This window comes from Megalobrama amblycephala, linkage group LG13 (genome assembly GCF_018812025.1).
Source record: "Megalobrama amblycephala isolate DHTTF-2021 linkage group LG13, ASM1881202v1, whole genome shotgun sequence".
In the NCBI taxonomy this organism is placed as follows: Eukaryota; Metazoa; Chordata; class Actinopteri; order Cypriniformes; family Xenocyprididae; genus Megalobrama; species Megalobrama amblycephala.
In genome coordinates, this window is record NC_063056.1 from 2,694,454 (window position 1) to 2,718,710 (window position 24,257).

General features: G+C 36.3%; 1 protein-coding gene across 1 annotated transcript in view; it reads right to left on the bottom strand.

Annotated features, from left to right (window-relative positions):
• Positions 1-6,544: 6,544 nt before the first annotated feature.
• The window catches only part of hace1 (HECT domain and ankyrin repeat containing E3 ubiquitin protein ligase 1), a 29,841-nt gene continuing 12,128 nt past the window's right edge, over positions 6,545-24,257 (bottom strand). Inside the window, exons 12-24 of the mRNA XM_048153004.1 lie at positions 21,880-22,187; positions 20,126-20,194; positions 19,600-19,687; positions 17,599-17,710; positions 17,409-17,506; positions 15,339-15,426; positions 14,065-14,214; positions 13,466-13,662; positions 12,969-13,100; positions 10,015-10,113; positions 9,608-9,678; positions 8,162-8,275; positions 6,545-7,946 (exon numbers count right to left, since the gene is read on the bottom strand). Of these exons, the coding sequence (XP_048008961.1) occupies positions 7,844-7,946; positions 8,162-8,275; positions 9,608-9,678; positions 10,015-10,113; positions 12,969-13,100; positions 13,466-13,662; positions 14,065-14,214; positions 15,339-15,426; positions 17,409-17,506; positions 17,599-17,710; positions 19,600-19,687; positions 20,126-20,194; positions 21,880-22,187 (1,629 nt within the window). The 3' untranslated portion in view covers positions 6,545-7,843. The remainder of the gene's footprint in view (positions 7,947-8,161; positions 8,276-9,607; positions 9,679-10,014; positions 10,114-12,968; positions 13,101-13,465; positions 13,663-14,064; positions 14,215-15,338; positions 15,427-17,408; positions 17,507-17,598; positions 17,711-19,599; positions 19,688-20,125; positions 20,195-21,879; positions 22,188-24,257) is intronic.

Consider the following 24,257-nt stretch of genomic DNA (forward strand, 5'->3'; position numbering starts at 1 on the left):
CATAGAAAAAGGCTCAGCTTCAGCAGGTCAGATTCAGCAGCACAACAAATCTCTGTGACATGAACAAGGTGGGGCTGCTAAATGCAAGATGTTAGCTGCTGGTGCCCTTGGTCCTGGGATGGAACTAGCCTAGCTAAGATCTCTTAATTGGGCTGGAGACAATTACTACACGATGAAGCCTACAAAATAAACAACTGCCTGTACAGGTTCTTGAGTTGGAAAATCACAAGGGATCATCTCGGATAGTTGCATCATTCTTCACTCTAATAATTAAAGATCCCCTCCAGACCTTGATGATTATCCTTGTAACACCCATTCAACACAGACGACATCTATAACAAGAACCTTTGAAAACAAATAAGGCCCATGAATGTACAATTGGCAGTCAGTGGAAACTGACTGATGGAAGTCTGGCAATTGGAGTTTTACAGATTGAAATGATTTCTAAGCTCCACAATACACTCACATGAGGAAAAAAGATCAAGGAACCCTTACTTTCACCTATAATTTGATAAAAGACCACAAGGACAAGGTGAGACTTAATAACAATTTATTGCTCCCAGGGGGAATTCTGCTGGCTACAGCAATAATTAAAAGGAGAAATGACATATAGTGGTGCCAGACATAAATGATGTCATTTCCAACCACATGTGATTTTTTTTTTTCTTTTCTTTGGAACAAGTACTAAGAAGCCTGTGAAACCTCTTCTTGTCAAGAGACTATTAATGTGCATATAATTCTCTAAGACATGTTTCCATGTCTAGGGCTGAGAGTGTCTAGGGCAGACAAAAATGGGGTAGTGTTGAGAAAGAAAGTGAACAAGGATGTTTCATCTTCCCTTCCCTATAACTGTACTCGAGCTCTGTAGTTTACATCACAGTGAGACCTTTGTGATATGTTCCAAAGATGCAATCATCAGTTCATGCTGTTGTTGAGGTAGTAAATTAAATGATCCAGCAAACAACCCAAGAGAATGGTTGCATTTTCATTAGAAGTATTCTATGGAAAAAAAAAAAAAAAAAAATGAGTATAATGTCAGTCACTGCAATCTCTTACCCAGTGAATAAGGATGACAGATGGAAAATGAAACATGTATGAATACACTCCACATTACAGGTGCTGGTCATATAATTAGAATATTGTGAAAAAGTTCATTTTTTTTATTGTAAATTATTTTTAGAAATGAAACTTTCATATATTCTAGATTCCCTACTGTTACGGTGTGATGCAGTAGAGACAAAGCGTAAGCAGAAATCCACAATGATGGGTAGTTTAATGACTAGACACAAAGCAGAAGCATACGCATACACACTATACAACAATCAGAAGAGACAAGGAGTGAAGGGAGTGAGTCCAATATAAAGGGAGTGCAAACGAGGAAGTCCAGGTGATGATGATCAGTGATGATGGGGAGATGACGAGGGAAGTGAGTGCAGGTGTGGAGAACAAGAGGATCCTGGGAAATGGAGTCCGGGAGACAAGGGATATGTAACACCTACATGTAAAGTAAAACATTTCAAAAGTTTTTTTTTTTTTTTTTTTTTTTTTTTTTAATTTTGATGATTAGAGCGTACAGCTCATGAAAGTCCAAAATCCAGTATCTCAAAATATTAGAATATTTCCTAAGATCAATCAAAAAATGGATTTTCAAAACAGAAAAGTTCAAGTTCTTTAAAGTATGTTCATTTGTGCACTCAATACTTGGTCGGCAGCACATATTACAGCAAATGACTTGCTCTAGCACAAATTACAGCATCAGTGAAGTGTGGCATGGAAGTGATCAGCCTGTGGCACTGCTGAGGCACTATTGAGCCTACAGATCATCTGTATATTGTTGGATCGACTGTTTCTCATCTTTCTCTTGAAAATATCCCATAGATTCAGGGGTCAGGCATGTTGGCTGGCCAATAAAACACAGTAATATCATGGTCAGCAAACCACTTGGAAGTGGTTTTTGCACTGTGGGCAGGTGCTAAAGTCCTGCTGGAAAAGGAAATCAGCATCTCCATAAAGCTTGTCAGCAGATGGAAGCATAAAGTGCTCCAAAATCTCCTGGAAGATGGCTGCATTGACTTTGCACTTGATAAAACACAATGGACCAACACCAGCAGACGTCACAGCCCCCCAAATCATTACTAACTTCAGAAACTTCCCACTAGACTCTGTGCCTCTCCAGTCTTCCTTCAGACTCTGGGACCATGATTTCAACATGAAATGCAAAATTTACTTTTATCTGAAAAGAGGACTTTCGACCACTGTTCACTGTCCAGTTCTTTTTCTCCTTAGCCCAGGTAAGATGCTTCTGACGTTGTTTCTGTTTCAGAAGTGGCTTGGTAGTCCTTTTCCTGAAGATGTCTGAGTGTGGTGGCTCTTGATGCACTGACTCCGGCTTCATTCGACTCATTGTGAAGCTCTCCCAAGTGTTTGAATCGGCTTTATTTGACAGTATTCTCAAGCTTGTGGTCATCCCTGTTGCTTGTGCACCTTTGCCTACCCGATTTCTTCCTTCTAGTCAACTTTGCATTTAATATACTTCGATACATCACTCTGTAAAGAGCCACCACATTCAGTAATGACCATCTGTGACTTACTCTCTTTGTGGAGGGTGTCAATGATTGTCTCCTGGACCATTGCCAAGTCAGCAGTCTTCCCCATTAGTGTGGTTTCAAAGAACAAGAGATACCCGAAATTTATACTGTAGGGATGGTCATTTAATGAAACTCAAATGTAAATATTCTAATATTTTGAGATATTGGAATTTGGACTTTCATGAGCTGTACGCTCTAATCATCAAAATTTATAAAAAAAAAAAAAAAAAAAAAAAAAAAAAAACCTTTTGAAATGTTTTACTTTACATGTAGGGAATCTAGAATATATGAAAGTTTCATTTTTAAAAATAATTTACAATAAAAAAAAATGAACTTTTTCACGATATTCTAATTATATGACCAGCACCTGTATGTTGTTATAGCTGAAATTGATGTGACTTCATGCAAGCAAATAAACTTTCGGTTTCTTCAGACAAGTAGCTTTATATGATGACTTTGAGCTGTACCATCTAGTTCTATTGATCTCTTAATCACATGTAATAATATTTGCTGATGTTACTAAACATTAGTAAGGTAGTGTTATTGAAAAAAAAAATCACGATTTGATTCATAAGCTTGCGATTCAATTTCAGTCTCAGTCTCGATTCAGTATCGATTCTTTTGGATATATACATGGAATTTTCTCAGGGAAAAATAATCTTTCTCAACTAATGTACATTATACTGGGAACCCTGTCAGCTGGTACATTATTATTAAAGGTTAATTAACCACTTATTTGTAAATAATTGCACAAAAGGCATTTTAATAATAATAACATAATAATAATAACTTTTTAGTTGTATGAGAATAAAAATATAATGAATATATAATATAGTGCATATATTTTACCTGCACAGTTTATTGAATGCCTTTTCTGAGGTAAAAAATTACTGCGGTTGAAATACTGATTGAGCAATTACATAAATCATGACACATTTCATTAAGTTTTACTTGTTCTTTCAACATACCCTCTGATGTTCATTCATGTTTATTTGGCGCTGTAACTAGTAGTCAAGAGGAAGAGATGATTGGTTCACGGGCAGGGTTAGTTCATCAAAAAATGAAATTTCTGTCATTAATTACCCTTATGTCGTTTCAAACCCATAAGACCTTTGTTCATCTTTGGAACACAAATTAAGATATTTTTGATGAAATCCGAGGGTTTCTGAACCACACACAGGCAGCAACGACATTGCACCTTTTAAGGCCCAGAAAGGTTGAAAGGACATCGTTAAAATAGTCCACATGACTACAGTGGTTCGACCTTAATGTTATGAAGCGACGAGAATACTTTTTGTGCGCAAAAATGAAAATAACGACATTGGACCAAGGTATTCGGTGGGCCAACAAACTCTGGCCGTTGGCCCTGTGGAGGCATGAAGCAAAACTTGATTCCACAAGTTTACTTATTACTACATTCAAAGATGCATTTTATTAGTGTTGCATTATTTTTACTTTACATACGCAGTCCACACCGTAACCGAGACCTGGGTCCTGTTCGTTTTTCAATGGTTTTGTATTTGACCATATATCTGTTACCTTGGTTGTTTTTTGTAAGTTAAAAACATCGGTGTGCAGCTTCAGGGTTTGTGTGATGCCTCAGAGAAATGCAAATCTACCGGAACCACCTGCAGGTTAATCAGATCTTATTAGAGCAGGAGCAATCACAAATTGTGTCAAATCCTGAGTGTGTTCTGATCCACAGATAATGATGGTCTAAAGATGTCCAAATCTCCAACCCCACACAACACTTGTTAGTTTTCAGCTAAATTCGATTGAAGTGCTAATACAAATCTCGTTTTTAATGTGCCTAAGGAAAATGGAAGTCACCACAAATCATTTGTAAACAGCAATTCCACGTAATATATGATATATATGGCAGGATGATTCAGCAGTTGATTACTGTACAATCACATGAGAATCTGAAAGCTGGAAGGATGAAGGTGTCTCAGTGTGGAGCGAAACCTCCCCATTCTTTCCAATTTCATGGACTGGAACTTCAGTTGAGCTGGAACAGATTGTATTGGAATGGGATGCAAGAGTCATACATGTCACACAAAAGGGTGTGAACCACCAAAACTTTCCGGAAAAGCACAATAGCATGAAAAGTACAATCTGTACTTGTTCCATCTGTCCATTGATGACACCACAAATCGCAGACATGTAATACGTACTTATGTATGTTCAATTCTATTCGAGCTTATTCTAGTTCCCCCTGCTTCTCTGACTCTTTCAAACTTGTTTTTGCTTGGCTGTCATGGTGACATATGTTTAGTTTGCATCTGTCCCAGCTCCGGGCGAGCCCTCATGCTGAGTCGCTCTTGCTCTGGATGCTGCGTTGCCATGGAGAGCAGCTTGCAATTACAATAGCACTACCGTAGTGAGCAGGTGACATCAAAACAGCGCTTTCGCCAACTGCCAAGGGCCTCATACACACTATGGCACACTACTAGGCAGAAATCGATGCGTACCACACTGTTTGGTCGTGTTCAAGATGCTGAGCTTCTGCAAAATAAAATGAAAGCTGGAATTATGGAGGTTTTTGTGTCAACTGTAGTTTTTTAAAGAAAGCTGTATTATTAGTGCTGTTGATTATTCATCACTGCTATTTAGTAGCTTGCTTGGAATGACATATTTTTGTAGGCCAAAACCCAGACAGTTTGCATTTTAGCTCCATCGGCACAAAGTCAGTGGGTTTTTTGAATGTTTTTTTGCCTGAAAGGTCAAGATATTTTCATGTTTTATTGTCATGAAAAAGGCGGTTGCTAACAAGTGGCTAAATGGGACTACAGATGTAAACATTAACAACAGTTTAATGTCAGAGTTTAAGAACAACTCCTACTAGGTCACGTGTTGACAGTTTGTAATTACGGTAATTACGACATGATGGAACAGCTTATTATCATTTCAGGGATTTGTTTTTAAATAAAGACTGAAAGAGGTAACTTAAAGCTGCAGTCCGTAAGTTTAGCCTTTTTGTCACCATCTCTGTTTGAAACCTGCAATTGCAGTTATTTGTGGAATGATAAGTTACTCCATCTGCTGTGAGAAAAGGCTATAAATGATCCGCCACCTGCAGCATCTTCACATGCCATAGCCTACTAGCTGGGATTCCTCCTTTCTGTTTAGAGACGTGACATAATGACACAAACGAACGGCTGCATGCTCGAATTTCCCGCGGAAATCCACCAGGATCGATTTATTATAAAACATTATTACAAGAGTACCGTTGTGAATTGGGCTAAGGTAAGGAGATAGTTTTGAACACTGGCTGATTATGTACTTGCTCAAAAATTTATTTTGGATCATTTTTAACCAAAAAAAGTTACGGACTTCTGCTTTAATGATGGTGATGTTGGTGTGACCATGGTGTAGTTCGTTCATAGCATACGTTTAACTTTTTACTTCTGCCGATTGTGTATATAGTCTTCAAAAACATTTGAGTTTAGTTTCTGCTATAACCCAAAAGCATATTAAAAATCCAGAAACACTTTACTTTAGGGTCTTTTAACTAGTTGCTTATTAGCATGCATATTACTAGAATTTTGGCTGTTTATTATTACTTATAAAGCACACATCAATGTCTTATTCTGCATGATCATATTCTACATCCTATAATCCTACCCAATACCTAAACTTAACAACTACCTTACTAACTATTAATAAGCAGTAAATTAGGAGTTTATTGAGGGAAAAGTCGTTTATATGTGTTCCCTATACTAAAGTGTTTCCAAAAATCCTTTTGGTTTGTTGTCGAGGGAACCGAGGTGATGCAAACTTGTTGGTTGGCCAACAAAAATACATCATTGCTGCAGCTCTCTATAGCTCGTACTCTAGCCTGGGGATTTGCTCAAATAATGCACTTTAATGTGGAATTCATCCTATGATTTATGGATATGAATTATGCTTGATGAAACCCGTTAAAATGGTTAAACACAAATAAATTATAACTCTAGTTAGCTTCATTTGTAATAAAATCCATACTTTAATATTTTTGATGCCCACCTGTAATATCCAAAAGATTGTGCAGTATATTCTGTTATTACAAGTATAAAAACAAATTTGAATCCCAAATCATATTGATAAATTAGAATAAATAGATTTATATATCTACAGTTTCACTTTAATTCACAACCAATAGTAAAGATATTGTACATTCCTAAAATGACTTGACTTCCCTTTTTCAAAACCATTTCTTGACTTGTCCTTGTTTTACAAGATGATAACTATATGATTTGTTGGTGAGAATATTTGGCACACCTAACACATTATTTGATACTTTCATATAATAACTTAAATGCACAGAAACTATTCAGACATTAATATAAAATTAAGAATTTTTGGACTATGCTGACAACCCCATATATAACCAAATACATTTGAGTACATAAAAATATATATATGGCACAATAATCATGAGAGAGTAAAAAACTGTCTAGAACACTAACTGAAAGTGTGCCACAAGAGACCAATACAACAATGCAACAGAGAGGAAAAAAAACTGTTATTCTCAAAATCACAATTTTCAATAATGTGTTGACTTTATCAGCTATAAATATCTAACTGTCACATGCATCCACACACACACGCACACACATGCAACTGAAGCATGGTGCGAGTCGAACAGCATCAAATAACTGAAATAATACAGCCTGGGATACAGTTATAAATGTAAAAGAAAACTGACATTTGCATGTGAAGTAAGAGTGAATCTCATGAAACCTGTCAAGAACATCTCTGGGTCATATTTCACCAACAACATAAAAAAAAAAAAATAATAATAATAATAATAATAATAAAAATGCATAGCCTATTTTTATGACAAATTAGATTCTGTGGAAAACAAAAAGTCAAGTATTTATGTATCTTGGTAATTTATGCAGATTTTAATAATAATAAAAAAGTATAATGGTAATGATGTTTGATGTAATACAGAAAAATGACTATTACAGCAATGGGAATATATATATTAAAAAAAACCTTAAAGGCCCTAAAAAGGCTTAGTTTTCTTTATGCAAAATATAGTTTCTTATTTTGAATTTATGGTGAAATGTGACCTGGACATCCGTTTCATACATGCAAAACAGCCTCAGTGCCTGGAGTGTCATTGATTCCTGTCATTATCCACTGATGTCCTTGTCATAGATTTTAAATTTAAAGGCTTTTGAATTGTAGTGTTGAAGAATCCCTGAACTCAGTCGTGTGTGCGTTGCGTGTCCATAGAGCAGAAGTCTCAGCAAACACAACAGCCTGCGTCACGCCATGGTGTATCCGTAACTCCCACAATGCAGTGCAACCAGCAAACGATCACGCAGGACATCCTTGCTGGGGTATTCTGGGAGTTTCAGCATGTTAATGCTGGGAGAACAGAGAGATGGGTAAGTGATGCTACACTGTGAGAGTCATACTGGTTTCATTACATGCACTTTTTTCTATTTGTTATTCTTTGTCACTCTCCAGCTCTTCATCATTATGTTATAAAGCAGCTCTGCGTTTACAGCTCAGAAATCTCAGAAGAGCCACATTGCCCTCTAGTGCTCCTATCTGAACAACACCATCCACGTGTCTCTCACCATGTACTTGAGGTAGGCAGTAGGTTTGATGTGTAGGGCACAGCGGCAATAGTAAACTTCTGCAGACCACTGCCGCCCATAAGGAAAGCAAATCCTCCGTGAGGGACTCTTGAACTGTTAGACAAAAGAAAAAAGGTATTATGTTGCTGTTTGTGCATGAAAAATCTCAGTAAAGCACAAAACAGTGTGTTCTTCTCTAAATCAGTGTCACTGTTTCTGAACTCCCTGAAACGCCTCCATTGCAGTCTTGAGTTTTCCTCTGGGAACGAACACGTCACAATATTCCTCATTTAAATAATCAATGCGCAGAATAAAGGGGCGGGGCCTGTTTGAGTTAGTTAGTAGTGTGTTGAAACTGGTGGTTATGGTAAGGGGCGGGACATTTCCCAAACATGCTCTAAGCACTTGACCAATCACAACACACTGCTCCAGCCAACCAATCAGAGCACATTGCTCTTTTCAGAAGGAGGGGCTACTGACAGTAGCGTTACTGACAGACTGGGAAGAGAGGAGCTGCAACAATGGAGAATATGAGGAAAATAATCAACATTCAAGCAGGAAAACCTGTTCTAGTAGAGCCCAAAAACAACATCAAGACTCTGTAAAAGGGCATAGTAGTTCCCCTTTTATATATATATATATATATATATATATATATATAAAAACACTATTTTAAATATATTACCAAAACATTTTGCATGGAATGGATTTTCCTCCATTACAAAACATGTAACTTTCCTTAAAATTGTGACACTAAAGAATTCTCCTTCTCTAATTTTTTTCTCCCCAATTTGTTTTCTCAGTCTTTTTTCTCAGTCTCTCCATTTTTTTTCTTTTAAGGGGGAAAATTTAGAGAGAGAGAGAGAGAAAACTTCTTAGAGCTCAGTACCATGAAGGAACTTATGATAGCTTGTTTCCGCCATGAAATAAAAAGTCGCAATTACCTTTTCTTATTTTTTATCTCACAATTCTGACTTTTTTCTCGCAATTTCGAGTTTATATTTCACAACTCTTTTTTCTCAGAATTGCGAGATATAAACACAATTGCGAGTTATAAAGTCAGAATTGCGACATATAATCTCACAATTGCGTGTTACAATGTTAATTTGTGAGGGAAAAAAGACTGATGTTTTTTTCTCAGAATTGTGAGTTTATATCTCACAATTCTGACTTTATAAGATGCAATTGTGATTATATCTCGCAATTCTGAGAAAAAAAAGGCAGTATTTCAACTTATAAATTCAGAATTGCGTGAGAAAAATTTGCAAATACCTTTTTTATTTTTTTATTTAGTGGCGGACACAAGCTTCCATAGGAGCTAATTCACTATTGTACCCTGTAAGTGTCACAAGCTTATACATGGTCAATAGTTACTTTCTGACAATAGTAATACAGCATTCCCATTTAAAGTGCCTGAATACAGCATGAGGAAATAACTACACGTACCTTCCTGTAACAAACTGTAAGAGAAGGACTCTTTCTTCTTGAGTGAGATTTTCAACCACTTCCCAAAACCACTGCAACAAAAACACATGTAAGTCTCTAATCAGAGTCTGGTTTCAACCAGACTGGGCTATAAAATGACTGAAACAACAAACCAGTAGATATTTGTGAACTGATACATTTCCATGTATTGTTTTTAATCACTGCATCATTGCAAAGAATGAGTGTTACAATAACCATAAGGCAATTTACCCTCTACTACTGTTGCTGTCTCTGACAAGCACTTGTGCTCTCACTATTAATAAATGTGTATATTGTGATATGTAAAAATTGTTACAATTATTTGCTTCCATCATCCACCCCTCTGAGGCAGAATGATTGTTTTGTATGTGCTGGTGCTGATGGGATACCTGTATGACAGGCTCCTGCAGGTCATAGCCACTAGTGTACTCTGTGTTCCTCTTCCAGTCCATCACATCAATTTCAGGCATGCCTGACAACAGCAGCTCCTACACAAACACAAACACACACAAACACAGAAACAAACAATCCCATCAAGCATCCACAGCAGCTAAACAGACACCCAGGTTCTGATTCAGGGGAACTGAATCATTCCTAACATGGCCTAGGACTTTTAAAGAAACAGCTCTCTCAAAGTATTAATAATGTGTCAATTTATGCTCATCATGTTATTTCAGATCTGTCATGACTGTCAAACCCGGTGCGGCACATTAAAAAGTGTTTGAATGTGTACAAATGAGATTTGTTACAGCAAATGGGTTTTTGATCGATTTGGTTGCGAGTACAGTGCGCTTGCAGAGAGACTCCGCCCACACACTCTTCTGATTGGCTGTGGCTTGTGATTGATTTGGTTGCGAGTGCAGTGTGCTTGCAGAGACTCCGCCCACACACTCTTCTGATTGGCTGTGATTTTTGCTTTAGTTGCGAGTGCAGTGCGCTTGCAGAGAGACTCAGCCCACACTCTTCTAATTGGCTGTGATTTGTAATTGATTTAGTTGCAAGTGTAGAGCGCTTGCAGAGACTCCGCCCGCACACACTTCTGATTGGCTGTGATTTTTGATTGATTTGGTTGCGAGTGCAGTGCGCTTGCAGAGACTCCGCCCACACACTCTTCTGATTGGCTGTGATTTGTAATTGATTTAGTTGCAAGTGTAGAGCACTTGCAGAGACTCCGCCCACACACACTTCTGATTGGCTGTTATTTTGGATTGATTTGGTTGCGAGTGCAGTGCGCTTGCAGAGACTCCGCCCACACACTCTTCTAATTGGCTGTGATTTTTGATTGATTTGGTTGCGAGTGCAGTGTGCTTGCAGAGACTCCGCCCACACACACTTCTGTTTGGCTGTGATTTTTGAGTGATTTTGGTTGCGAGTGCAGTGCGCTTGCAGAGACTCCGCCCACACACTCTTCTGATTGGCTGTGATTTTTGATTGATTTAGTTGCAAGTGTAGAGCACTTGCAGAGACTCCGCCCACACACACTTCTGATTGGCTGTTATTTTGGATTGATTTGGTTGCGAGTGCAGTGCGCTTGCAGAGACTCCGCCCACACACTCTTCTAATTGGCTGTGATTTTTGATTGATTTGGTTGCGAGTGCAGTGTGCTTGCAGAGACTCCGCCCACACACACTTCTGTTTGGCTGTGATTTTTGAGTGATTTTGGTTGCGAGTGCAGTGCGCTTGCAGAGACTCCGCCCACACACTCTTCTAATTGGCTGTGATTTTTGATTGATTTGGTTGCGAGTGCAGTGTGCTTGCAGAGACTCCGCCCACACACACTTCTGTTTGGCTGTGATTTTTGAGTGATTTTGGTTGCGAGTGCAGTGCGCTTGCAGAGACTCCGCCCACACACTCTTCTGATTGGCTGTGATTTTTGATTGATTTGGTTGTGAGTGCAGTGCTCTTGCAGAGAGACTCCACCCACACACTCTTCTGATTGGCTGTGATTTTTGATTTAGTTGCAAGTGCAGTGCACTTGCAGAGACTCCGCCCCCACGCTCTTCTGATTGGCTGTGATTTTGGATTGATTTCGTTGCGAGTACAGTACGCTTGCAGAGACTCCGCCCACAGGCTCTTCTGATTGGCTGTGATTTTGGATTGATTTCGTTGCGAGTGCAGTACGCTTGCAGAGACTCCGCCCACACGCTCTTCTGATTGGCTGTGATTTTGGATTGATTTCGTTGTGAGTGCAGTACGCTTGCAGAGACTCCGCCCACACGCTCTTCTGATTGGCTGTGATTTTGGATTGACTGTTTGCGAGTGCAGTGCGCTTACAGAGAGACTCCGCCCACACGCTCTTCTGATTGGCTGTGATTTTGGATTGATTGTTTGCGATTGCAGTGCACTTGCAGAGAGACTCCACCCACACACTCTTCTGATTGGCTGTAGATTGTAATTGATTTGGTTGCGAGTGCAGTGCACTTACAGAGACTCCGCCCACACGCTCTTCTGATTGGCTGTGATTTTGGATTGATTTAGTTGCGAGTGCAGTGCACTTACAGAGACTCCGCCCACACGCTCTTCTGATTGGCTTTGATTTTTGATTTGTTTGCGAGTACAGTGCGCTTGCAGAGACTCCACCCACACGCTCTTCTGATTGGCTGTGATTTTGGATTGATGATTTTGGATTGATTTGGTTGCGAGTGCAGTGCACTTGCAGAGACTCCGCCCACACACTCTTCTGATTGGCTGTGGCTTGTGATTGATATGGTTGCGAGTGCAGTGCACTTGCAGAGACTCCGCCCACACGCTCTTCTGATTGGCTGTGGCTTGTGATTGATATGGTTGCGAGTGCAGTGCACTTGCAGAGACTCCGCCCACACACTCTTCTAAATGGCTATGATTTTTGATTTGGTTGCGAGTGCAGTTTGATTACAGGGAGACTCCGCCCACAAGCCCTTCTCATTGCCTGTTATTTAAGATTGATGTTGTCACGTCTCATAGTTGTGTTGCATCTGGTGTGGACAGACGAATTGTTTGTTGATGGAATCACAGTGTAACTTGATTCCAGTTTACTTGTGTATTCAATGCAAGTGCTAATATTACGTTTACGTTGTGGATTAATCTTGTATATACAGGATGTATTTGAATGAACTAATTAACCTGCTCATTTCACTGGTGCTCAGCTCTTTCATCTTAATCCATACTTCATACTTTCATCTCATTCCATACTTTTGTTGTTGTTGTTGTTTCTTTTTTTTTATTTTTACAATTTAAATTTTTTTTCAGTGAGCACAGGAGAGAAAACCAGCAGAGAGAAACTCCAAATGAAAAATGCAACATGAAAATATAAAGAGATAGAAGCAGGAGTCTCATGCAGAGATGAGAGGAGGAATCTACTGACCAGCTCATATTCATCAAAGAGCTGGATGAGTGAGGGGAGGATGAAAGTGTGAAAGCCCTGCAGGAAGGCATTGATCTGCGGCTGAATCGCTCGGGTCATCCTGAGCTCCGTCACCAGCTGCACATACTCCGCCTGACAAACACAGAAACATGACAAATCAAACCATCATTCACTTCTTCACAATCATGCTTTGTACTCAGTAGTCTTGGGTGACTAAAATGAGGGCAAATGTCCCTAACAAAAAACTAACGTGTAAATGATTTAAACTGATTTGAAAAAGTACAATACATCTTTTTCAAAAGTACCTTTGATTTCATATGTAAAAGTTTTAATGAGGAAAATTATTTAAAACAAATGGTATGAATATTACCCTTTTAACTAGCCTGGTAACTGGCTCATCTTACCCCACTGTTCCCTACAGTTGATTCCAAAGGTTAATAAAAGAGAACAGAGGCACTTCTAATTGAAAACAATGACAGAACGCCTATATATATTACCTTGTTGTCTTGGGTGACCTGAATGGTAATTCCTCCTGGTTTGAGAGGGACCTCTTCCATGGTCCCGAACACATCCGTCTCCACGGAAAAGGTGAGCTCAAGGCCAAGGTCACTGATGTCATTGTCCAGGATCCACTGAAGATTTTTAGCATACTCTGGATCAATGGACGACACATCCTGATAGCTCACCGGGATGCCTGCAGAAGATCACACACAAATCACATTATAACACTTTATGCATGTGTCAGACACTCCTGTTTACATGCACGTTATTTTCCCACAGCAGCCTGGGTAATAAATATGCCAGCTGTCTTCCGCTCAGGATTTCTACAAACTGGAATACTGGCTTAATCAGATTGTGGCTTATTGGGTTAACACGTGAACATGAGGCATATGACAATTTCTGATTGGCATATGATTATTCTTGTGCTTGTAATCATGGTCAGTGACGATGAACAAGTATTGAGTTCACTTGATTAAAGCATATCAATTGTGCATCTATACAAGTTCTGATCTGTACATATATGCATGCAAATAGTATATCAAACAGATTAAAAGATGTGCAGATACAGAATTGCTCTGAGAGTGGAGTGTGTTACCCAGAATGTGCTTGTAAAAGGAGCGCGTGAAGTAGATGTTCACCAGCTGCCGATGATAGAGGGCCAGACCCAGGATTTGACCAGCAAACCGGAAGTAGTTCAGATGGTCTGGATTTACAGAGGAGTTGCTGTTGGGTTGAAATGTGGTACCTGTAAAATAAAAAAATAAAAAACACAACACAGTGCATCTGAGAAGAGAAGGGAATTGTATCTATTTCTGCACAAATCGCAGAGGAAATGATTTCCCACTAGCCAATATTTCTTTGCTGATTTGAAGTCATTCATTCATAGAGTCTAGAGTCACTGTGTGTGGCCGCATCTCTCAGCGGGTGGACGTTAATGGCCCCAGTGACTCCCAGCCGAGTTCACGGCCCTGCAGACCCTCAGACAACTTCAAGCTGCCCCTTGGCAGTGACCAATAAGCTTTTTCCCACACTGAAAGAAGCTCAGCTCAGATCTGATCCAATCTTTTCCCTCTGCAAGTGCAACATGGTAAAAGCAGACTCTTCCATGGCGATTGCTCAACTGAGTGGTATTTTTTGCACTTGTATTTTTTTTAACGTAAGAGCGGACACGCCGATTTGTGTCGAGGTCTTCCGGTCTCATCCGCTTCCAGTTATTTTATCTGTCATGCTGCTTGATATAATAACAAATTGAACAGTTTGAAAGATATATTATCAGAATCATAAACACACTGGTTTGTAGCGTAAATTATTTTACCATTAACAGCATTTTGTTATTCTTCCAGTTATTGAATAATAAAGGTTAATGAATCAGAAGTCTCTGCACATTCACAGAAATAAATCTCTTATTTTTGTACCATGTTTTACCATGCCTAATATCGATCTAGTTTACTGCAGTGTGTAACAAGTGTCTCATAGCAGCCGCCGAGCGAGGATTTTTTCCAGCGGCTGTAGACACGAAGACAACACCTCCCATGACTCCACGAAAAACAAGACGTCAAGCTACGCCTTTGTTTTGAATAAGCGACCTCTAGTGGCATAAAATTACATATTGTGCCTTTAACATATAATTCCACATCACACCCATTCATATGCCACTCCATGAACTGCATTCTTATTTTTTCTTTACACTTTTTTTGTCACTATATTTCCATATGAATTGATGAGTGTGACAGACAGAAGAGGGCGATAGTTCAGTTAGAACAGCTGATAGGTGCAACACCTGACCCGACCAATATCAAGTTGGCTGGTGGGATGCTGACATGGGGGACAAACATTCTAATTACACTGTATTTTAGAGATGTCATTTACCATCGGCAGACTGTGTAAACAGCGCATAGTCCGGGTTGATGATCTCATTGGACAGAATGTCAAACCACTCTCTGACCACTCCCTGACCCTGAGGAAACAGACAGAATAAAGTTATTCAAAACCCCAGTGATAAAACACTATAAAATCTTGTAAAATGTGCAATAATATGCAGCTACATAAATTGTTTTAAGCATCATCAGTAGACTCTTGACACAAAGCAAGCTTATGCTGCCTTCACTGATCATGTTCAGACTTGGCAGGTTTGGCTGGATTAAAATAAACTCTGTAGATGTGTATACAAACTGTGTATACATAAATAATATGCATATACAGTACAGTCCAAAAGTTTGGAACCACTAAGAAGTTTCGTCTGCTCACCAAGGCTACATTTATTTAATTAAAAATACAGTAAAAAACAGTAATATTGTGAAATATTATTACAATTTAAAATAACTGTTTTCTATTTAAATATATTTGACAAAGTAATTTATTCCTGTGATGGCAAAGCTGAATTTTCAGCATCATTACTCCAGTCTTCAGTGTCACATGATCCTTCAGAAATCATTCTAATATGCTGATCTGCTGCTCAAGAAACATTTAATGTGTACAATTGTACAAAATATTTGTGTACAATATTTTTTTTTCAGGATTATTTGATGAATAGAAAGTTCAAAAGAACAGTGTTTATCTGAAATCTAATCTTTTGTAACATTATAAATGTCTTTACTGCCACTTTTGATTGATTTAATGCATCCTTGCTGAATAAAAGTATTCATTTCTTTAATTTCTTTTCAAAAAATAAAAATAAAAATTCTTACTGACCCCAAACTTTTGAACGGTAGTGTATAATGCTACAGAAGCTTTGTATTTCAGATAAATGCTGTTCTTTTGAACTTTCTATTCATCAAGGAATCCTGAAAAAAAAAGTACACAACTGTTTTCAACATTGATAATAATCATAAATGTTTATTGAGCAGCAAATCAGCATATTAGAATGATTTCTGAAGGATCATGTGACACTGAAGACTGGAGTAATGATGCTGAAAATTCAGCTTTGCCATCACAGGAATAAATTACTTTGTCAAATATATTTAAATAGAAAACAGTTATTTTAAATTGTAATAATATTTCACAATATTACTGTTTTTTACTGTATTTTTAATTAAATAAATGTAGCCTTGGTGAGCAGACGAAACTTCTTTTAAAAACATTTAAAATCTTAGTGGTTCCAAACTTTTGGACTGTACTGTATATGCATATTATTATGCATAATAATATGCATTATGCATATATATATAATTTTTTTTTTTTTTTTTTTTAGTAAGAGGTGGAAAATCATTTGGCAAAAGAACTTTGGCACGGTTCTAGGTTTGGGAACTGAAAATCGATTCCAATTCTGAATCTTCCGGCAAAAAAGTCTTTGACATGACTTTTTAGTGGAGTAAAATCTAACAATACTATAATTGGGTCATAATGCCGGACTGAAAAGTCTTAATGTAAAGGCCTCAATCGATCTGATGTGCATGATCCAAATGAAATTTTGATGAGACTGAAAGGGCGGTGTAGACCTGGAATAATCCGTTCAATAGGAGAAAAATTAAGCATGCAAACACTTGACTCCGACTATCTTATCAAACACATACCTTTTTACATACATTTACAAACAGTTTACATCTTATGGTCAGTGGAGTAAAAAAAAGCTCTTATATGTCAGCTTTCTTTTTAGATGTGTCATTAAGGCAAAAATGGCAATTATGCTCTCAGTAGCTCCAGTGACATTATTGCAGTTTTGTTCATGTAATGCATATATAAATTAATATGTAAATCAGACTGTACAATATAGGTTCATATAAACAGAACTTTCTAAATCTGAAATTAATGTAAACATCGATTGTATTTTTGTTGTTGCCATTATGACACTTTTACCACTTGTGCCTAACTGTGGTAGAATCAGTGTAATGAATGAGCTCATTTGGCTTGTGGTGCTACTCTCTTTTGACAGGGCTAAATGTCTGGAAGTGCCAAAAGATTTGAGATGAAGAGATTCCTGGATGACATGTTCAAGCTTACCATTCCCTCTTCTCCGTGGAACCGCACGGCAATGCCTTGTTTGAGTTTCTCATTGGACGACTTGGATACGACCTCACAGCTGCTTCGGAATATTGAGTCTGAAAGAAGATGATAAAAAAATGAAGGAAGGAAGAAATGGAGGCTGAAATATGAAATAACCTTTGAACAGATAATGCAGAAATTTGTCTACCTCTGTGAACAAGAAGAATATCATTTTCATTAACCGGCCGGTGAACCATGTCTGAGTCTGGCTGTCCGGCCAGAAGATGTTCATAAAACCACTCGCACCTGTCTTTAAATGGCTAAGGAAGAGAGGTAAACAAAGACCCATTAAACATGAAGACAATCATTCAGTCCTGCTGCACTGCTCTTGTCTCACAGATGAATTCCAGAAACATATTTTACACAAAGATGCAAATGAAGACCTGAGTGCTTGACCAATGCAATGCAAGCAGGTCAAACTAGTGCTGCACGATATATATCGCTTTAGCATCAATATCAAGACGTGCGTACTATCCGTGATAGTCACATCACAGGATGTGCAATGTCAAGTATAGGGATCGTAGTTGACACGACAAGGCACTTCTTCGATTAAATGCAAAGTTTAACCATCATAGAGTGAAAGTTTATCATCTGCACGTGTTGTAGGTCCTGTCTGTAAACATTCAAGTGATTTTAAACCATTTAAGCGCAAGAAGACGTGAACAAGAATTTGATTTGAAATTTGCACGCCATTTTCTCTGCACAAACACACAGAACAGCCGAAACATAACGCAGACACTGAATTATTTTTCGTCTTTTTGTGCTTGAACGGACACATGCACGCAAAATTATGTCAAAATGTCCATCTCTACGAGTGTCCTTGTAAACAAAGCCGCTTATGGCTTATGTGAAAGAAAACAATTGAGAAAGAAAACAGATGTGTATCATTATATTTGATTCGTGCATTTGCTCTTAAAGTGACAGCAGCCTAATAAACCTGCTGCTGTCTGTGTCATTAATGTTAATCAAACAACAAAACACAAAGAGAAAATCACTTTTGTAGCTTTAACAAAGATTAATTATATTTAATTCATACAGTGAAGACTATGCAGATAGATTTGATATTCAATGTCTGTATCTGAATACTGTTAGACTTACCTGAAAAATAAAGCACTGTTTATTTCATGTGTATCTTTGTTCTACTGTGTTTATCTCTGCTTTTAATTTGTTTATTATTTTCTACACAGATTCACTCCCCCACAAAATCACACCAATCTTTCTAGAATGATTCAGTCTTTCCAAAGAGATATTCATCTGGTGGAACCGATTTCATAAATTGCAGAAAAATAAAATATTGCATTGTCTGTTTTTTTCCGTGATATTGTGCAGCCCTAGGTCAAACTAAATATTATATGAGCCATTTTCTTTTATTTTATGGAGTTTGCAATTTATGCAATCCTATTAGCATGTTAATAACAATTAATAACATAATTTGTGTGATTTTGTGAATTATATTAAGTGAAATTTTAATTTTAATTAACAAATAAATGAAAACTGTAGTAATGTAGTAAATGTGATAATTAATTGTCACTCACTTGATCCAAGTTAGTCTGTTCAATAATGTCACTTATTGGGTGATACAATTATTATTATTATTATTATTATTATTATTACTACTACTACTATAGGTGGAAAATCATCTGGCAACAGAGACGTGCAAATATTATATTTTTGACAATAAAGCTTAATTAAATCATTAAAATATTTTTACTACAATTGTACATTCAAGTGTATCCAGCAATTAAAATCATATTTCAGTGTCATAATTTGAACTGATAATAAGTTGAGAAGGTAAGAGATGGACAGCACCAGCATCATCATCTTAAGGAGAGGGATACAGATATTCGTTTTATTAATAGTAATTGAAAAATGTATTTTCATGTGATGTTTATCTTAAGTTAGATAATAGTTCATCAAATATACAGTATGTATACTTCCAATGCATTTAGATGAAATATTATGAAGACATAGTTATTCTTTGGAATAACATGAAATAAACAGAGTATCAAATCAAGTAAATAGGCTCATTTCTTCATGACTCCTAAAGTTTTCCAGGCCCTATGGGAGTCGAGGACCCTGCTAAAGTCCAGATCAGAGACATGATCTGATCAGGAACTCCAGGATCTGTTTCAGGACCCATCAAGCTTACCTGGCCTTTGATGATATGCATGAAGCGAGACATGAGTTCAGGACATTCCAGCAGGAAGTGGAAGTGGTTGAAGATGATTTTGGGATTCCTGGGAACAATGAAAGAGCAACTGTGAGAAAGTATAGGGCTACACATACATATGCATATGCACACCGCTAGCCATAAACTAAAGTTTAAAGGAATAGTTGACTGAAAATGAAAAACTCTGCCATATTTACTCATATATTTTAAAAAGTAATTTATTCCTGTGATCAAAGCTGAATTTTCAGCATCATTACTCCAGTCTTCAGTGTCACATGATCCTTCAGAAATCATTCTAATATGATGATTTTCAGCTCAAGGAACATTTCTGATTATTATCAATGTTGAAAACAGTTGTACTGCTTCACATTTTTGTGAAAACTGTGATAAATTGAACGTTCATTGTATGGAAAAGAGATGCATGTTCTTTTTTTTTTCTCATTAAACTATTCCTTTAATAAGCAATGCATCAGATTTATAAATGCATTAGATGCTCTTGACGTACCTTGTCACGAAACACTTGAGCACTTCATCATGTTTACAGACAAACTCGATGAATCGAGGCGAGGTCATGCTAGATATCAGAGAAGGAAAAGGAAAATGAAGGAAGAGCATGCAGGGTCTCAGACTTGGCAATGACAGTACATAAATTATGCATTAATTAAAGAGTGATTTAACAATCTAATAACATTATCATTAGATAAGCAGCCTGTGGTGTCGGGTGACGATTAAACCATATTATTAAACACTCATCTAACAACTCATAATGCAATAAGTATTACTAGTATTAAAGTAATAAAATGTTCATAATGTAATTTTCTCATAACGTAATGAAATTTTGAGTTTCTGAATATAATGATTTTTCACATTATGTAATAAGCTACTGTATGAGACATTTATTACATTATGAACACACTGTAGCAGCTTATAATGTAACCACAATTCAGTTGTTTACAATATAATAATAATAATAATCTATCAATATAATACATTTGATCACAAAACGTAATGACAGTTTTATATAAAACAAGCTATTACATTAAAAGAAAACTACATATTAGGCTATATTGTGAATGCAACATTTCGATTTTCTATTTTTTTTAATTTTTTATTTTATTTTGTGATTATGATGTGCTCCATTATTTTAAGTCAGTTTTAGGGCTGCACAACGATTAATCGCGATTAATCGTTTGCAAAATAAAAGTCTGTGTTACGTAATATATATGTGTGTTCTGTGTATATTAATTATGTATATATAAATACATGCACATACATGTATATATTTAAGAAAAAAATTACATTTATATATAAAATATTTATATTTATATGTAATATAAAAAATTTATAAATATGTATATTTATTTATACATGTATAAATTTAAGAAATATATACATGTATGTGCATGTATTTATATATACATAATTATTATACACAAAACACACATATATATTACGTAACACAGACTTTTATTTTGTAAACAATTAATCGCGATTAATTGTTGTGCAGCCCTAGTCAGTTTGACCTAGAAACACATTTTCAGTCAATAAAAAAATAAATAAATAAATAAATAGAATTATGGACATTATGGACACTTTTGAGATATAGTCACATAAATGGTTGTCATAAAAACTTGATTATATTCTACAAAAATGTATAATACATTTATAATTATAGTGATGTGATTCTCTATTAAGACTTACTAAATTTTTCTAAGTGACTAATGAACTAAAGACATTATTGGTAAACTTTATACTGATGATTTGGGTTATGAACATATAAGTAATGCACAGTAATAATAATAATAATGATGTACTATTTAAAAAAATATAGTGCATAATGTTTAAAAAATCTAATACAATAACAACAAATATGACAATGTTTATAATGTAATACATTTCTCAATTTAAAAATTGATTTTACATTATGAGCTCAAGATTTATTAAAAATTATTACATTAATATTGTAATATTTATTACATTATAAGTTGGTACACACTTGACCTTTACATATTCCACACTTTTGAAGCATTTAGGTCCACTTATACGGTTCACGTGTAAATGTGAGATGTTGACCGTTCTTTTAATCAAAGCAGCCTATAGTTTGTTCAAGATATACATTTTGTCAGTATGTGTGTTTCCTACTGGGTATTGAATGCATGAACTTGTCATTATCCCTTTTTAACTGTGTCCTGCAGTTGTATTTGAATAAACAGTCTGTGCGGACTGGGAAGAAACGTCTGAGTTTGAGGTCAGTCTTACCCATGTGGCATCTGACAGGAACAACACATGTAGAAGGCCTGGATCACGGCGCTCAGGCGATTGGCTATCATAGAGATGACATCCTGACCGTCGGCACAGCCCTCTGGCGTCTTCATCACTGACTTGGCGTCCAGCAACAGAGGGGCATTTTCGCTGGATACAGAGGGGTCGCCCTCCTGCTTTTTCAGGAAAAGTGACGCAATGTCATTTCCTGAGGAAGAGGTTGTTGCGTCTGTGCACTCCTTCTCCAGTTCAGTGGAGATGAGAACCAGCCATTCATCAAGAGAGTGCCATAAGAGCTCCAGAGGCTAAACAGCAACACAAGAGAACGTCACGTCAACACAGCTGTGCTTCACAAGACCAGAGCAGCTTTCTGAGAGGAATCATTCCATTCTACAGCAGACTGCATGTTCATCTATGATCTATACACTAGATCAGGTGATACATTATGTTGTTCTCAATGCATGTTTTTTCCTGTCAGCTTTTTTTTTTTTTTTTATCTATGCATTTTTATTTTATTTTTGGCATAGTAAAATAAAACCCGTAGCTGTAGTTTGCCTTTTTTCAAAATAATTTTGTCAGATAAATACCTTAACCAAGCTTAGTTGTTTTGTTCTTCCCTCATTTTTAGAATTTTTTTTATGTTTGGGGTCGGTAAGATTTTTAATGTTTTTAAAAGAATCGTCTGCTCACCAAGGGTGCATTTATTTAATTAAAAATACAGTAAAAACAGTAATATTGTGAAATATTATTACAATTTAAAATGACTGTTCTCTATTTGAAAATATTTGAAAATGTAATTTATTCTTGTCTTGGCAAAGCTGAATTTTCAGCATCATTACTCCAGTCTTCAGTGTCACATGATCCTTCAGAAATCATTCTAATATGATGATTTGATGATCAAGAAACATTTATTGTGTAAAATTGTACAAAATATTTGTGTACAATATTTTTTTTTCAGGATTATTTGATGAATAGAAAGTTCAAAAGAACAGTGTTTATCTGAAATCTAATCTTTTGTAACATTATAAATGTCTTTACTGCCACTTTTGATTAATTTAATGCATCCTTGCTGAATAAAAGTATTCATTTCTTTAATTTCTTTTCAAAAAAATAAAAATAAAAATTCGTACTGACCCCAAACTTTTGAACGGTAGTGTATAATGCTACAGAAGCTTTGTATTTCAGATAAATGCTGTTCTTTTGAACTTTCTATTCATCAAGGAATCCTGAAAAAAAAAGTACACAACTGTTTTCAACATTGAAAATAATAACAAATATTTCTTGAGGAACTAATCATCATATCAGAATGATTTCTGAAGGATCATGTGACACAGAAGACTGGAGTAATGATGCTGAAAATTCAGCTTTGCCAACACAAGAATAAATTACTTTGTAAATATATATTCAAATAGAAAACAGTTATTTTAAATTGTAATAATTTTTCACAATATTTCTGTTTTTACTGTATTTTTAATTAAATAAATTAAGCCTTGGTGAGCAGACAAAACTTTTAAAAACATTATTGATTTTGATTGATTATACATATTTTGATGGTTTAATCAAACTTACAGGGTCATTAAAAACAAATATTCCCTCCAAACATCACTTTTGGCCACTACTGTATATGATCTTTTATATAAAATGAAGTTACATTGTAAATATCTTATTTAGATATTTTAATATTATCTCTGATTGAAACCTCAAGATAGAGAAGGCAAGTTTGATTCATTACTGACAATAAATTATTTCAAAAATGTCCTGTCAAAGCACAGATTCAAAGGATCAGCAGTCAAAAATGTTCACTGAAGTCCCCAGTAAAATATGGGCCTTCCTTCAACTTTGCACATTTATCCATGGTGGAAATCATATTTAAACAGTTTTGAAAATAAAATTGTCTGAGGCCAATTTCAAACAGTGTTGAGTACTGGCAATAAATCCAAAATAAATGCAAAGAAATAATATTAACGTATCCTATTTATTCATGGAGTCTGTTAGGACTGATCATAAAACGAAGTGCTTAGAACTGTTTTATATTTAAAAATCTGTAAATTTGTGTGTACATTTATGTGTACTGTGACTGATTTGAAAAGTTAGTAATAAAATGAAAAGCAAAATAACACATTACATAGAACAAGCTGCAGGTCCATTACTTTGCATTTACACTCCAAGACTTAATGTACAGATCATTTTACACACAGTATCAGATTATTTCGTTCCATCCATTGCTATGGTTATCACTGTCAATTGTGCATTTAAATACAGTTGTCAATCCAGAAACTTTGCAATGTGTAGTTGGCAGCATGAAAAATATATTTTATATACAGAAAGCGAGAAAAGATTGCTGCCACTATAATCACTGTAGCTGTCAATCACAA